The 12,761-nt window shown below is 68.4% G+C and overlaps 2 protein-coding genes across 2 annotated transcripts in view; one reads left to right on the top strand and one right to left on the bottom strand.

The window, feature by feature from the left end:
• The window catches only part of GNAZ (G protein subunit alpha z), a 29,364-nt gene extending 18,540 nt beyond the window's left edge, over positions 1-10,824 (top strand). Inside the window, exon 3 of the mRNA XM_052654500.1 lies at positions 10,466-10,824. Within this exon, the coding sequence (XP_052510460.1) occupies positions 10,466-10,810 (345 nt within the window). The 3' untranslated portion in view covers positions 10,811-10,824. The remainder of the gene's footprint in view (positions 1-10,465) is intronic.
• The window catches only part of RSPH14 (radial spoke head 14 homolog), a 47,271-nt gene that overhangs the window by 25,739 nt on the left and 8,771 nt on the right, over positions 1-12,761 (bottom strand). The window lies entirely within an intron of this gene.

Below are 12,761 nucleotides of genomic sequence, written 5' to 3'. Positions count from 1 at the left end.
CGCCATCGTGGGCCCAGGGCTGGGAGCCAGGGTGCAGACAGCGAGTGGGCCTGGGGGGCTTGAGCGGCTGTTTGGGTTGGCGCCGCCCTAGCAGCACCGACCTTGGAAGCAGGACCCCCTGAGTCCCTGGCGGGGCCGTGACGGCGCCTCCCACCCCAGCTGCAGCAGGCACAGGGCTCAGCTGGCCACACTGTCCCTCCCCGCAGGTGTCCCTGGCGTGTTCGGCCCGGCCCTGTCTCTTTGTGGCCCGTCACCCCTCCCAAGGGAGCCCGCAGGGCCGGTCGCACGCTTGCTGCCAGGAGCGGCTGCCAGGGCTCATGGGCCCTGGCCGCCTCCGCCCGGGCGCCTCCGGCCCTGGCATCGCCTGGGGCTCCTGCTCCCCCACCCAGCCCTCATCTCGGCCCCCCTTGGTGGCGGGGGGCATCTGGTCCTCCCCTCGAAGGCTCTGGGCTTCACTTGGGGGTGGGCAGGGCGGGTGGAGAGGCAGCACCCGTGGCGGCCCCCCTCCTGCAGGTCAGCGGCCCTCCCCCGGCAGGTCAGCCTCCCCAGCGCCTGCAGGCAGCCGGTGGTGGGCACGTGCCCGCTGACATTTCAGCCCCAGACGGGGCCCGCCCCACCCCACAGGGTGCTCCCAGAGCCCCTGCCTCCTGCTCCCTTGGCGCTCAGCGTCTGCCAGAGTCCATCCTCCGCCAGCCGTCAGCTGGACGGAAGGATGCCTGCCGCTCAGAGGGCCTTCCTCCAGCCCCGCTGCTCACTTTGGGTCCTTGTGGACTCGCCCCTCCATGGGGGTTGCCTCTTGCCGTGACCCTGGAGGCCCCCCGCCTGCCCCCGAGGCCGTCACTGGACACAGCAGGGCAGCTGGGATACACCCCCTCCCTCCACCCCCGGTCGCTCTGCCTTCGCCGCGTGACCTGGTGGATTCTGCCGGGGGGTGTCCACGTGTTCTCGGATCTGAGGCTGGGGCCCTCTGCCTCACAGCCGGGTCGGGGTCAGCTTCTTGCCAGGTCTTGGGCTCTGTAGGCAGGGCTGCCCCCCGCTACGCTGCAGCCCCGTCCTCTGAGGCAGTGGACACCACATTAGCAGCTTGAGATCAGCCAGGTGGGAGCAGTGATGCCGCGGATATCCGCAGGTGCCACGGCCACCACCCCCCACAGGTGGATGTTAAACGGCCCCCGCCTCCTCCAGGCAGTGGTTCCCCCACGTCCCTGCCCAGCAGGCTCGGTCTTCAGTGAACAATGGTGCTCACCACCGGCTCCTCGTAGAGCCGGGCCAGCCGCCCCCGACCCCTCAGAGCCGCCCTGCTCTGGGCCTGCGGCCATACGCGTCATTTCTGCTCGCGTTTGCCCCGCTGGGGGACGGCCCTTTGCCAGAGCGGTTCACGCTCTCTGCAGGCAGGGAAATCGATGCTGTGTGCAGATGGGCCGCCCGGGAGCCAGGGGCACTGCTGCGTCCGTCAGCGTGTTCGTGGCCAGCCCCGGGGTCCTCCCCCGCACTGGCCCAAGGACAAGCCCCCATTCCTCCCCTGAGGTCACGCGGGGACTGCATGGCGCAGCCTCTGGAGACTGAGACTGGCTTCCGTGGGGCCTGGCAGGGAGGCAGCCCCAAGCAGCAGCCAGGGGGGGGTCTCCTGCCCCAGAGACCAGCGTGTGGGCAGAAGGGCCCGACGTCGGGGGCACGGCCTGGGGCAAAGCTGGGGGTGCTGGCCGGGGCTCCCCCTTGCCAAGCTCGCCGGGGGCAGCCCCTCGAGGCAGGATCAAGGGGTTTGGGGGGCCTCCCAGGGGAGTCCAGCCCACAGCCTGGTCTCTGGGGTGGCAGTCACAACCAGGCCTCCGTAGCCCCTAGCTCTGTCCGCCCACGTCCCCCCAGCGTGTCTGTGCTCAGCGAGACCTCGGGGCAGAGGACCCTCCCAGCTTGCAGCCGCCAGGCCAGTGGGGTAATTAACTTCCTGAGCGTGTTCGTCCTGCTCCACACACACACATACACACACTCACACACACACACACTCATCAGAGCGGCCCTGGGGCTTAAGACGCAGGTTATTATTCTTTCAAAGGGTCTCTGTGACCCGAGAGCTGCAAGGCAGCTCCTCTGTTTACCAAGGACAGGCTGCAGGGAGCAGGCTGAGACCTCCGGGGGACCCCCTCGGTGGCCTTGGTGCTGACAGAACGTGGAGGGCGGCCCCTGAGGCCCCGCCGGCTCTGACAGCCCAGCGTTTGGGTTAAGGTCTGAATACAGTCAGCGACGCGGAGGGAGTCCCCCCACAGAGCAGGCGCCCCGCCCCGTTCCCCGCACCTGGCTCCCCACTGGACTCGGGTCCTCAGATCTGGAGCTGAGCTCAGCGGGCCCCGGGGGCCTGCCCTGAGGTTCCCTCTGAGGCTCGCCCAGGCCGCAGCCTTGCACACCTCTGCTGCCCTCCAGCGACCGTGCCAGCAGTCCTGACCGAGGAGGCCCAGGCCTCCTGTGGCCAGCCGGAGGAGACTGGCACGGCGACCGGGTGGCCCGTGCTTCCAGTGCAGCCGCCCCCTCCAGCTCACCTGCCGGAGGATGGGACCCCGGGAGGCAGGAGGGCAGCCCTCGGCCATAAGGGTCCAGCCCCGCCTTCCCACCCGCAAAGCTGGGCGATAGGCCTGTGACTCGGGGACAGGGCCCAGTTTTGACGTCTGCCGTTCCTGGCGCCCGTCTCTGGCACCCGCGGGGCCTGGGGCTCTGGGGCTGGCGCTCAGATGGAGATCCCCGCCGGGCAGTGGAGTGTAGACCCCTTTCGCTGGCCTGGTGTGCTGGCTAGGAAGGCTATGGGAACCCCAGGCCGCCTCCTTTCCTCTCTCTCACACGAGAGAGCTGGACGCACAGGTGGGCTGGGCCCCCACGCAGCACGACGCCATCAAGGTCAAGACCAGCCCATCACAGCATGACTGAGCTGAGCCTCGGAGCCCGCTGGTGGCCATTCTGCCGTTCCCCCGCCTCCCGCAGTCCGGCTCAGGCCTGCCAGGGTCAGGCTGCAAGTGCCCCCCGGTGCGGCATTGCCAAGGCCAGAGGCCACCCCGGGCAGGGATGGAGGCGGTGCCAGGCCACGCTGTCACTGGGCGCTCCCCTGACGCCCATACCTAGCAGGCTGGCCGGGGGCCCCAGCACAGCACCCGTTCCCCCCGGGGCCTCCGAGCCCTGCTGCGGTGGTGCAGGGCTCCAGGGAGGGCAGGGCACTCTGCTGGACAGCCGGGAGCCCATAGGGGCGGGAAAACGGACCGTCCCCGAGGGCTGTGGAGGGCCTGGGCGGGGCCCCCACATGTGATTCCAGCCCAGCCCCAGGCACAGCCACTGTGACCCCACGGCCCAGACGCTTCCTGCCACACTAGTTTGCCGACTCGACCCAGGGAGTGATCCAGGGAGTCCCAGCTGGAGAGGGCAGGTTTCAGGGACTCACCAGGGAGAAGGTGACCTCTGAAGGGCACGTCTTGTCTGTCTTGGGGGAACTGTGGCTTGGAAACCAGACACGGGGCCCCGCCCGGCTTCCTCACCCCCTCGCCTCCCCTGGGCAGGGGGCTGCGGGGCTTGGAGCACCTTGCAGGGCGGGGGCTGGGGTCAGCCACTGTGCCAGCATCCTGGGCAGAGTGCCGGCTGCCGCCCAGGCCTGGCCTGCCATGGCCCCAGGGTCCTCGGGAGGCCCTTGGCCACACGTGGGCGTCCTTCCCAGGAGAGGCTCTGTTTGGCCCTGGCCCAGCCCCACCCCGCACCCCCGCTGATGGAGAAGCCAGTGCTGGGCGGTCATGACCCAGATGCCCGCTAAGGGCGAGCACTTCTGAAACCGTCTTGTCAGCCCGGGGCAGAGGTTCCGCACTGGGATGCCTCCCCACCCACTGCCTCCGCTCGGGGAGGGGCGGCCCGGGGCTGCAGGAGCCCCGCTTGCTGGGCCGCGTCAGGCAAGAGGGCTGGGCCCCTGGGGTCCCCCTTCCGGTCCCAGGCCGGCTGCTGGCCCCCCGCCGGCCCTCCCGCGGTGGTGGCAATGGTCTGCACGTGGGCCAGGCCCGCCCACACCTGCGTCCCGCCGCTGGCTAATTTCTCATCAGTGACAGACGCTCGGAGGGTGAGGGGCACGTGGATCAAGCCCGCAAAGTTTAAGAAAGACAAGTAGCAGGCAAGTCTCATTTCAGCCAAAGCCAGGAAAGACGGGGGCTTCGAAGGAGGCGTGCTCCCTGCAGGGCAAGGGTGAGGGCGTTGGGGGCGAGGGGAGATGATGTGACCGCAGGTGGGACCCAGAGCCTGGGCCTCCTCGAGGCTAGCACCCGCCCCCTCTGGGCCTGACTCCAGGCGGGGCGGGGACAGCATACGGGGGCTCCGTGCCCATCAGGGCGAGCGCTCCACGCATGGCCTTGGGACTCTGGGGGTCGACCCTAACTCGTTCCCCGCCCGCTGTCCCCGTGCCCCTGCCCGGGCCCTGCGGCCGCCCGTGGGCTCGGGAGCCGCCATCTCTGGCTCTGAGACCCCGTCGGCCCTTGAGGTTCCGTGAGAGCGGGTCCCTGATGCGTGCGTCCGGCCGCTCACGCGACTCCTGCTGCACGGGTGGGCAGGGCCCCCGCGTTGGTCCTGAGAGCGGGCTGGCAGCCTGCCCGTGTGGCCGTGGGCTGTCCCCGCCTGGCCCCCGAGGATGCGGGGCGCCCCCAGGCCAACATGGCTGTGAGGGTCGAGCACGCTTGTCCTGAGGCGCCCCAGTGGGACCCAGGCCGTGCTCCTTCCTGTCCGGGGGCCGGGCCCCTGGGAGGCTGAGGGCGCCTTCGTGCAGACCTCTAAGGCCCCCTATGCAGATGGCTCATCCCAGCTTGCCGAGCCTCCCCGTGGGGGGATCCGGGACCTGCTCCGGGGGGGGCGCTGGGCGGGGCGGCAGGGGCAGCCGGCGAGGTGCTCCATCAGGGCCTGAGCACAGCTTCCCCGCAGCCTGTTATCTTGTTTAAACAGCCCTGCTGTTTGAAGGGGCTGGCCTGGCCACACGGTTACCACGAGCCTCACAATTGTTCCTGGAGGGCGGGCAGGGGACGGGCCTCCAGAACACAACACCCCCCCACCCCCCGCGAAGCTGCATCTGTCGATGGCCCCAGGCCTGTGGGGCCCAGCGCCCCCGCCCCGCCCACCCCTGCCTGCCCAGGATGCAGGGAGCCACCCTCTGGGGTGGGGGCAGGCTGGGCCCTTTGCGGAGCCCCCTTCTGGTCCCTGGGGGTGGGGGTCCGAGGGCCGTGAGTGCCCGGTGGGCGGGCACACCCCCCACCCCCGACTGCTGATCCCAGTGCTGCTCGCTGACCCCCACTCTGACCCCTGACCCAGACCGGGCTGCCTGTCTGCAGGGGGCGGCAGACGCTGGGGGAGGGGGAGGGTCCCGGCGGAGGGCACTCGGAGTCGGGGAGTCGGGTCCTGGGGCCATAGCACCGACCCCGGGCAGGACCGCGCTGTCTCGGCCCTGAGGGCCCAAGGGGTCGAGGGCCAGGGCAGCTCCGAGGGCTCGCGGATCCGGGCAGGAGGAGACGCGGCGGGCGGCCTGCTCACCCCGCTGCCCCCGCCCCGACCGTGGCTTGCAGCCGCCCCCGCCGACCAGCCCCGGACACCACGGGGCTCCGGCGCCCATCAGCCTCGCTAACCCAGTCCTGGGTCCGGGGCAGCCGGCGCCTGGCCCTGCGGGAGGAACATGTGGGCAGCGCTGACTCGATCGGCCTGGGCGCGACCCAGTTGTCTAGCTTTTTCCCCAGGCGCTGGGAGCAGGGTTTAGGGTGTGGGCCAGCAGGGACTGCAGGTGGCTCCGGCTGTCAGAGGCTCTCCCTGGCGCAGAGGGGCCCTCAGCCCAGCCCCCACGTGGGGTAAACGGGGGCCATGGAGAGGAGCAAGGCCCAGCCTGCGGGGCGGCCGTCGAGGCCAACACGGCCTCAGGGCTCCCTGCAGTAACTACCCCGTCCCCCACCCACCAGCAGCAGGTCCCCAGGAGGACTGCCCCCTTCCCTGCCCCGTGCCCCGGGGGGCCACGAGGGCTCCTGAACCCCCAGGTGCAAGTAGACGGTGGTGGACAGTGTCGCCTGGCTGCCAGCCAGCCCGGGCCTCTATGCCCCTCCAAGAGGGCCGCCTGGCCCAGCCTGAGGGTCTGGGTCTGCGACGCTGTGCAAAGCTGAGGGTGGAGGCTGCCTCCCCAGTTGCCGTGGAAACGGCAGGACTGCGCTTAGCTGCCCTGGTGGCACAGACTTGGCGGTGGGAAGGGCCCGAGGGGCCATGGGCGTTCCCAGGCCCCCTGTGGGCAGGCCAGCCGGGACCGTGCCTGCCCCGCCCCCCATCTGCACGGGGCGGTGGTGGCTGCACGCTGGCCGGGCTGAGCCAGGCTCGTGGACTTGTCCACGGGGGGCGCGCGATCCCCGGGGCCAGAAGTCTAGGTCGCAGCCCCAGGCCTCCAGCCTCTGCCTCTGGCCGCCTCCTCCCTGTCCCCAGGGGGCCCTCCTGCCTGCGCCCCTCAGCCTGAGGGCTGTAGCCACAAGCTGGGCCCTGCACCCCCGAGCACACCCTGCCCCTGACTCACGACAAGCTGGAGCCCAAAGGGAAACTCACAGCGGAGGCTGAGGACCTTTAGTGGATGCGGGGTTGGGGGGGATGGGCCGGGGGCAACCCACGGCTTCAAACCGCCGCGCAGCCTGCGATCCGGGCCCGGTCCCTTTCCTGTGGATCCCAGGGCCAGGGGGCTGGCAGCCTCTGCCTGCCCCCCCAACCCGCAGCCTCCCAGCAGGGCCCCCAGCACCCCCAGGCTGTGCTAGACTTTTCTGCAGCTTTGCATGGAGACGACACAGCCCACTCTCAGCCATAGGCTGTAGCCCCCGACTTGGGTGACAAGCCTGTCTCCGCAGCTGCAGGTGCAGCTGACACGGGTCCCCCCCCCACCGCCGGTGCCCCTGCCAGCACCTTGGGACAGACGGAGTGTGAGGCCGGGGTCCACTCGCCCTGTCCTCAGCAGAGGAGACCCGTGCAGCAGGGCTCAGGGCGGGCCAGGGAGGTCCCGGGGGCTCCTCCACCCAGGGCACAGGGCTGTCTGGGCCTCAGCTGCCTTGCAGGCCGTGGGGGAGGGGGCGGTCAGTGCCACGCTGAGCATGGGCCCCCCTGACGGGCCTGCGGCCAGCAGCGCCCTCACACCCCGAGGACCGCCGGTCCCGCCTCGACGTCCAGCCCCGGATGGACCCTCCCCGTTCGGCCCACCGAGCCAGGTGCCGCCAAGCGTCCCCGCTGGCAGCCCCCACCCTCGGCGCCCTTAGTGCCTGGCACTGTGGTGAATGGAGCTTATTCACGCCTGCAGCCCAGCCTCCCCGCCTGAAAAGCTGGGTTCACGGCTCCCGAGAACAAACACCCCAGGCTGGTCCTGCAGCAGGCAGACCGGGGCCCTCCTGGGCCAGGACCTCGTGCTGGGCTCCAAGGAGCCGAGCAAGCGCCGGCCCGCACCCTGCCGCCCCCTCCTGGCCACCAGGCCCCCCCCCCCCGCCCCCCGCCGCCGCCCCAGGACATCTGGCCTTGCGTCTCCAAGTCAGCACGTGATGGCTGCTGCGGGCCCTGGTGCCCAGCGCGGGGCCTCTCAGCTTCCCATGGGGGTCCCGTTCTGCCTCCAACCTCTGGAGGAGGGCGGCCGACAGAGCCCCCTTTGCCGGGGGTGCAGCAGGCCTGACACACAGCTGGAGGCTGGCAGAGCGGGGTGCTGGCTGCTCGGGGAGGCCGGGGAGGTGTGAGGGGAGCCAGCTTGAGCGGCAGAGGGTGCGGGGATGCTGACGGGCCGGGCTTTCCGGGGCCCCTGGAGGGGCTGTCGGGGTGGGAGGAGGTGCTGGGGGCCCCCACGGACAGGTGGCCAGTGGCCCACACGCCCTGACCCTCCATGTCCTCTCCGCCTCCCCGCCAGAGGCCAGAGACCCCGCGAGCTGGCCAGGGAGGTAGCCTCCCTGTGGGGGTGGGCGGGCCTTTGTTCCCTCCTGCCCAGGGGCTGGTCAGACCGCACTCGTGCCAACGGGGTCCCACCCCCCACCACTGCAGGGTGGACCAGCAGAGCCCCAAGTGACCCCTCGGCAGGCGGGCTGGACACAGGAGCCGCCTGTCTCCCCCCACCCCGGTGACCCAGCAGGGCCCAGATGCCTGGATATCCCAACAGCTGTTGCCCCCGCCCCGTGCTGGCCCAGCCCCCCTGGAGCTCCGCCACATGCAGGGCCCCCCGGCCACTCGGCCTCCGGTCTCTGGGCTCTGGCACCCGCCCGCAACCAGAGACATGCTCGGCAAGTGTGTGCTCGGTGATTGGTGAATACGTGCTCCTGGCCGCATCTGTTGTTTATTGTACGTGTGAGATCTGGGGTCGGGAGCACCCTGATTAAGACATCATTTCCGTGAAATGACAGACAGCTCCGCCGCTGGTCCTTTCCACGCGGCTTCCGGGAATCCATTAGCGTTCGTTGCCACCCAGTGGCAGGCGGTGTTCCCGGACCACCAGCTACGGCAAGGGCGACTCCATCCTGCTCTCAGACATGCTGGGGGCTGGCATCCTGCTTCTGTCTGGGGAAGGATCATCCCCCCAACACACACAATCACCCCCAACACACACACACGATCACCCCCCAACACACACGATCACCCCCCAACACACACGATCACCCCCCAATACACACGATCACCCCGCAACACACACGATCACCCTCCAACACACGCGATCACCCTCCAACACACGATCACCCCCCAACACACACACACGATCACCCCCAACACACACGATCACCCCCAACACACACACACGATCACCCCCAACACACACACACGATCACCCCCAATACACACGATCACCCCGCAACACACACGATCACCCTCCAACACACACACACGATCACCCCCCAACACACACGATCACCCCCAACACACACACACGATCACCCCCAACACACGATCACCCCCAACACACACACGATCACCCCCCAACACACACGATCACCCCCCAACACACACGATCACCCCCAACACACACACGATCACCCCCAACACACAAGATCACCCCCAACACACACGATCACCCCCCAACACACACGATCACCCCCCAACACACGATCACCCCCCCAACACACACGATCACCCCCCAACACACGATCACCCCCCAACACACACGATCAACCCCCAACACACACGATCACCCCCCAACACATGATCACCCCCCAACACACGATCACCTCCCAGCACACGATCACCCCCAACACACACACGATCACCCCCCAACACACACGATCACCCCCCAACACACACGATCACCCCCCAACACACACGATCACCCCCCAACACACACGATCACCCCCCAACACACGAACACCCCCCAACACACACGATCACCCCCCCAACACACACGATCACCCCCCCAACACACACGATCACCCCCCAACACACACGATCACCCCCCAACACACACCCTCCCCAAGACCTGAGACCAGGCTCTTTCTAACGAAAGCACAGGAAGGGTTTGGGAGACCAGCCTCCCAGGTAGAGCGCAGGGGCCTGGAGTCTGTGTCTCCGTGGTGAGGGGGTGGCGGGGAGGGGTGCCTTGTCAGCCCTGATACCATCAGACCCTGTACGTCGGAGAGGGCCAGGCCTCTGGGAGATGAGGGTGGCCCTGGGCACCCCCACCGTGGGGCCAGCAGCTCTGCACATCTGCCCCGGAGGGTCAGCGAGCCCGGGGGCCTTGGAGCACATTTCTGGCCCCTCCTGGCCTCGGTTTCTTCATCCGCAGAATGGGGATGATAAGGTCGAGGGCGGTCAGCAGGGCGTCCCTGTTCATTGCGCATGCTCAGAACAGTCCTTCACCTAACAGCTCAGCTCTAGACTGGCCCTGCCCTTGGGACACTCATCTTGTGCATCTTAAAACACAGGGCAGCTCACCACCCGCAGGTGTCCCTTTAGGAGCAAGGAGATCAGTTGTGGGGGGCAGGGGGGAGCATGTGAAGGCCCTGGGCTCCTCCAGAGCCCGCAGGCTGCACGCATATCCTTGGTTCTCTCGGGGAGGTGGAAGGGGCCCCCTGGGCCACACTGCAGTCACGGGGGCTCCGGGGGGCCGTCCTCACCTCCTCGGGGGCGGCGGAGGGCTCCTGTGTGTGGGGCACCAGGTGAGCACTCAGCCACCAGGGGCTAGGCTGGCCCAGCTCCGCCCTGGCACCTTTTAGGAACAGAGGCCTCCTGCACGTTGAGACTCTGTGAGGTCTGACGCCTGGTGGGATGGAGGCTCCCTACCGGCCCACCCTCAGCAGGCGGGGCTGGCCACGTGCTCGCTGCAGGGGGCTGTGGCGTGGATGGTCTTCCGTGGGAGGCAGGGGCTGGCCTGTGGCGGGGGTGGGGGGGTCCCCGGCCGGCAGCCCTGAAGGTGCGTGGGGTCCGTGACCCCTGGGGGGCTGTGCGGGGCCTGCTGGGGCCCGGCTGTGCTGACCGCCCCCGCCCCTCCCCCCAGAGCCGGATGGCCGAGAGCCTGCGCCTCTTCGACTCCATCTGCAACAACAACTGGTTTGTCAGCACGTCCCTCATCCTCTTCCTGAACAAGAAGGACCTGCTGGCGCAGAAGATCCGCCGCACCCCGCTGACCGTGTGCTTCCCCGAGTACAGCGGCCAGAACACCTACGAGGAGGCCGCCGTCTACATCCAGCGGCAGTTCGAGGACCTGAACCGCAACAAGGAGACGAAGGAGATCTACTCACACTTCACCTGCGCCACGGACACCAGCAACATCCAGTTCGTGTTCGACGCCGTGACCGACGTCATCATCCAGAACAACCTCAAGTACATCGGTCTCTGCTGAGGGCCCGGCGGGGCCCAGCCCGGGGGCGGGGGCGGGGGCCGGAGCGCGTCCCCGGCCCGCCCCCTCGGCCCCCGCGGCTCTGCAAACACGACTATATACGGATAGGTTGCTAGGTAGGTAGACACACTTGCGCGCGTGCACACACACACGCACACACACACTCTCTGCAGACGGGCAGGCTCCCCGCCCGGCTGAGGTCCGTGAAGGCTTGAGGAGCTGTTGCCAAGTCCGCCCCCAAATCCCCAGACCCTCCTGCCACGTCACTCTGCCTTCCCGACGCGGCCCCGCTCCGCGCGGGGGGACCACAGGGCCGGGCGGCCGGCTCCCCGGGAGGAGACCCAGGGCCGGAGCCATGCCGCCCCCACCGGCACACGCGGGCACCGGGCACCAGGCCGGCCGCAGCGCTGACTGGCCCTCCAGCCACTCACCGCCCTTTTAGACGCGCTTGGGGGACACGCAGCAAGCCGCACGGTGACCCACGTGGCGCGGCCCGCTGGGTTCCTGCTTTTCTCCTACGAGTCGGACGTTTTATAAAACCGAACCCTGGTTTTCCTCCTCTGATATCCTTTGTTTTTCGGAGTGGGGGGCAAATCTCGTGGTGTTTCGCAGAGATACAGAAAATTTCCAATGCAGTTGAGTATTCTTTTCTAAACGCAGAGTTTCAAAGCCTATTTTTTCTTTCCCCCCCTCCGGGTGGCCCTTCTCGTGTCCTGGCTTGCTGAGTGTCAAAGTTGTCACTGGACGCATCTGTCCGTCTGCCCGGCGGTAGCCTCGGGGCCGAGTTGTACATAGGCCCGAGCAGCGTCCCCTCGTCCCTGGTGCGGCCTCCGCTTCATTTTTCTTTCAGAAAATAAATGTGCCCTGTTCACAGAAGGCCCTTCACCGCGGGAGCGGATGAGCAGTAGCTCGGTGTCTCGGTGTTTAAAACGGGAAACGACCTGTGGCTTCTCTGCATGTGAAGGGATGGGAGGCCTGAGGGGCAGCCAGCCTCCTGTGAAGGCTGGGCCGCCTGAGGGGGGCCCTTCCTGCCCGCGGGGCCACCCCCCGCCACGTGGATGGCCCCGGCCGAGGGCTGCCCACAGAGCCCTCGCTGGGCGGACCCCCTCTGGTCCCTCATCCGGGACCCTGAGCCCAAGGTCGGTGCCCAGAGTCGCAGCTGAGGACTGTTGAGGGGGCGAGAGGAGCCGGGGGATGGCGCGAAAGTCCGAGATTGTCTCCTTTATGAAAATAAAATACCCTGAATGAGCCAGGCCTCGTCCCCGAGTCCTCTGTGTGCGGCGCGGGGTCGGGGAGGACGGTGGCCGTGCCCAGGTCCCTCTGCCCGCTTCCTGCACCCCTTTAGAAAAACCATCTGGAGATGGACGTCAAGAACCAAGAAGCCCAACAGAGACGGAGGCCCGCCCGCCTGCGTGTCCCGAGGGGCTCCAGCCCAAGCTGCTCAGTCACCTGGACTCCCTCTGCCCTGAAGACACCACATCCAGGGTCAGAGTCATCCCTGCAGGGCGGGCTGGTGGTGTGGAGCAGGGTCCCAGCCCAGCACCGGCTGACTCGGCGGGGTGGGGAGCGGCATCGCCGAGGGTGGGAAACACTCCTCAGGGAAGGTCATCCTCATTGCACGGGGTCCTCTGGGGTGTCAGTGGCAACCCATTTGACGAGAGGATGGAAAGTGCCCAAGGTCGGGGGCGGGGGCGGCGGAGCCATCCTCTCCAGGAGGGGCAGAGACGGGGCTGGGGGCCAGTGCCTCCCAAGGCCTGGGTCTTTGCTCAGCTCTGCCCCCAAACAGCTGCGGCAGGGGCCTGGGGATGGGGGTGCACACAGCCACCCCAGGGCGCCGTCCCAAACCCAGGACCGGGCCGACGCCCTGAGGGAGGGACGCAGACAGTGTGTGCAGGCCTCCTGCTCATCCCCAAGCAGCGGAAACCCTGGGGGAGGCTTTTGTATGAGAAGAACC

Source organism: Budorcas taxicolor, chromosome 17, assembly GCF_023091745.1.
Source record: "Budorcas taxicolor isolate Tak-1 chromosome 17, Takin1.1, whole genome shotgun sequence".
Lineage (NCBI taxonomy): Eukaryota > Metazoa > Chordata > Mammalia > Artiodactyla > Bovidae > Budorcas > Budorcas taxicolor.
Note: the sequence above shows the minus strand (reverse complement) of the source record. Positions and strands in the feature narration are given on the sequence as shown.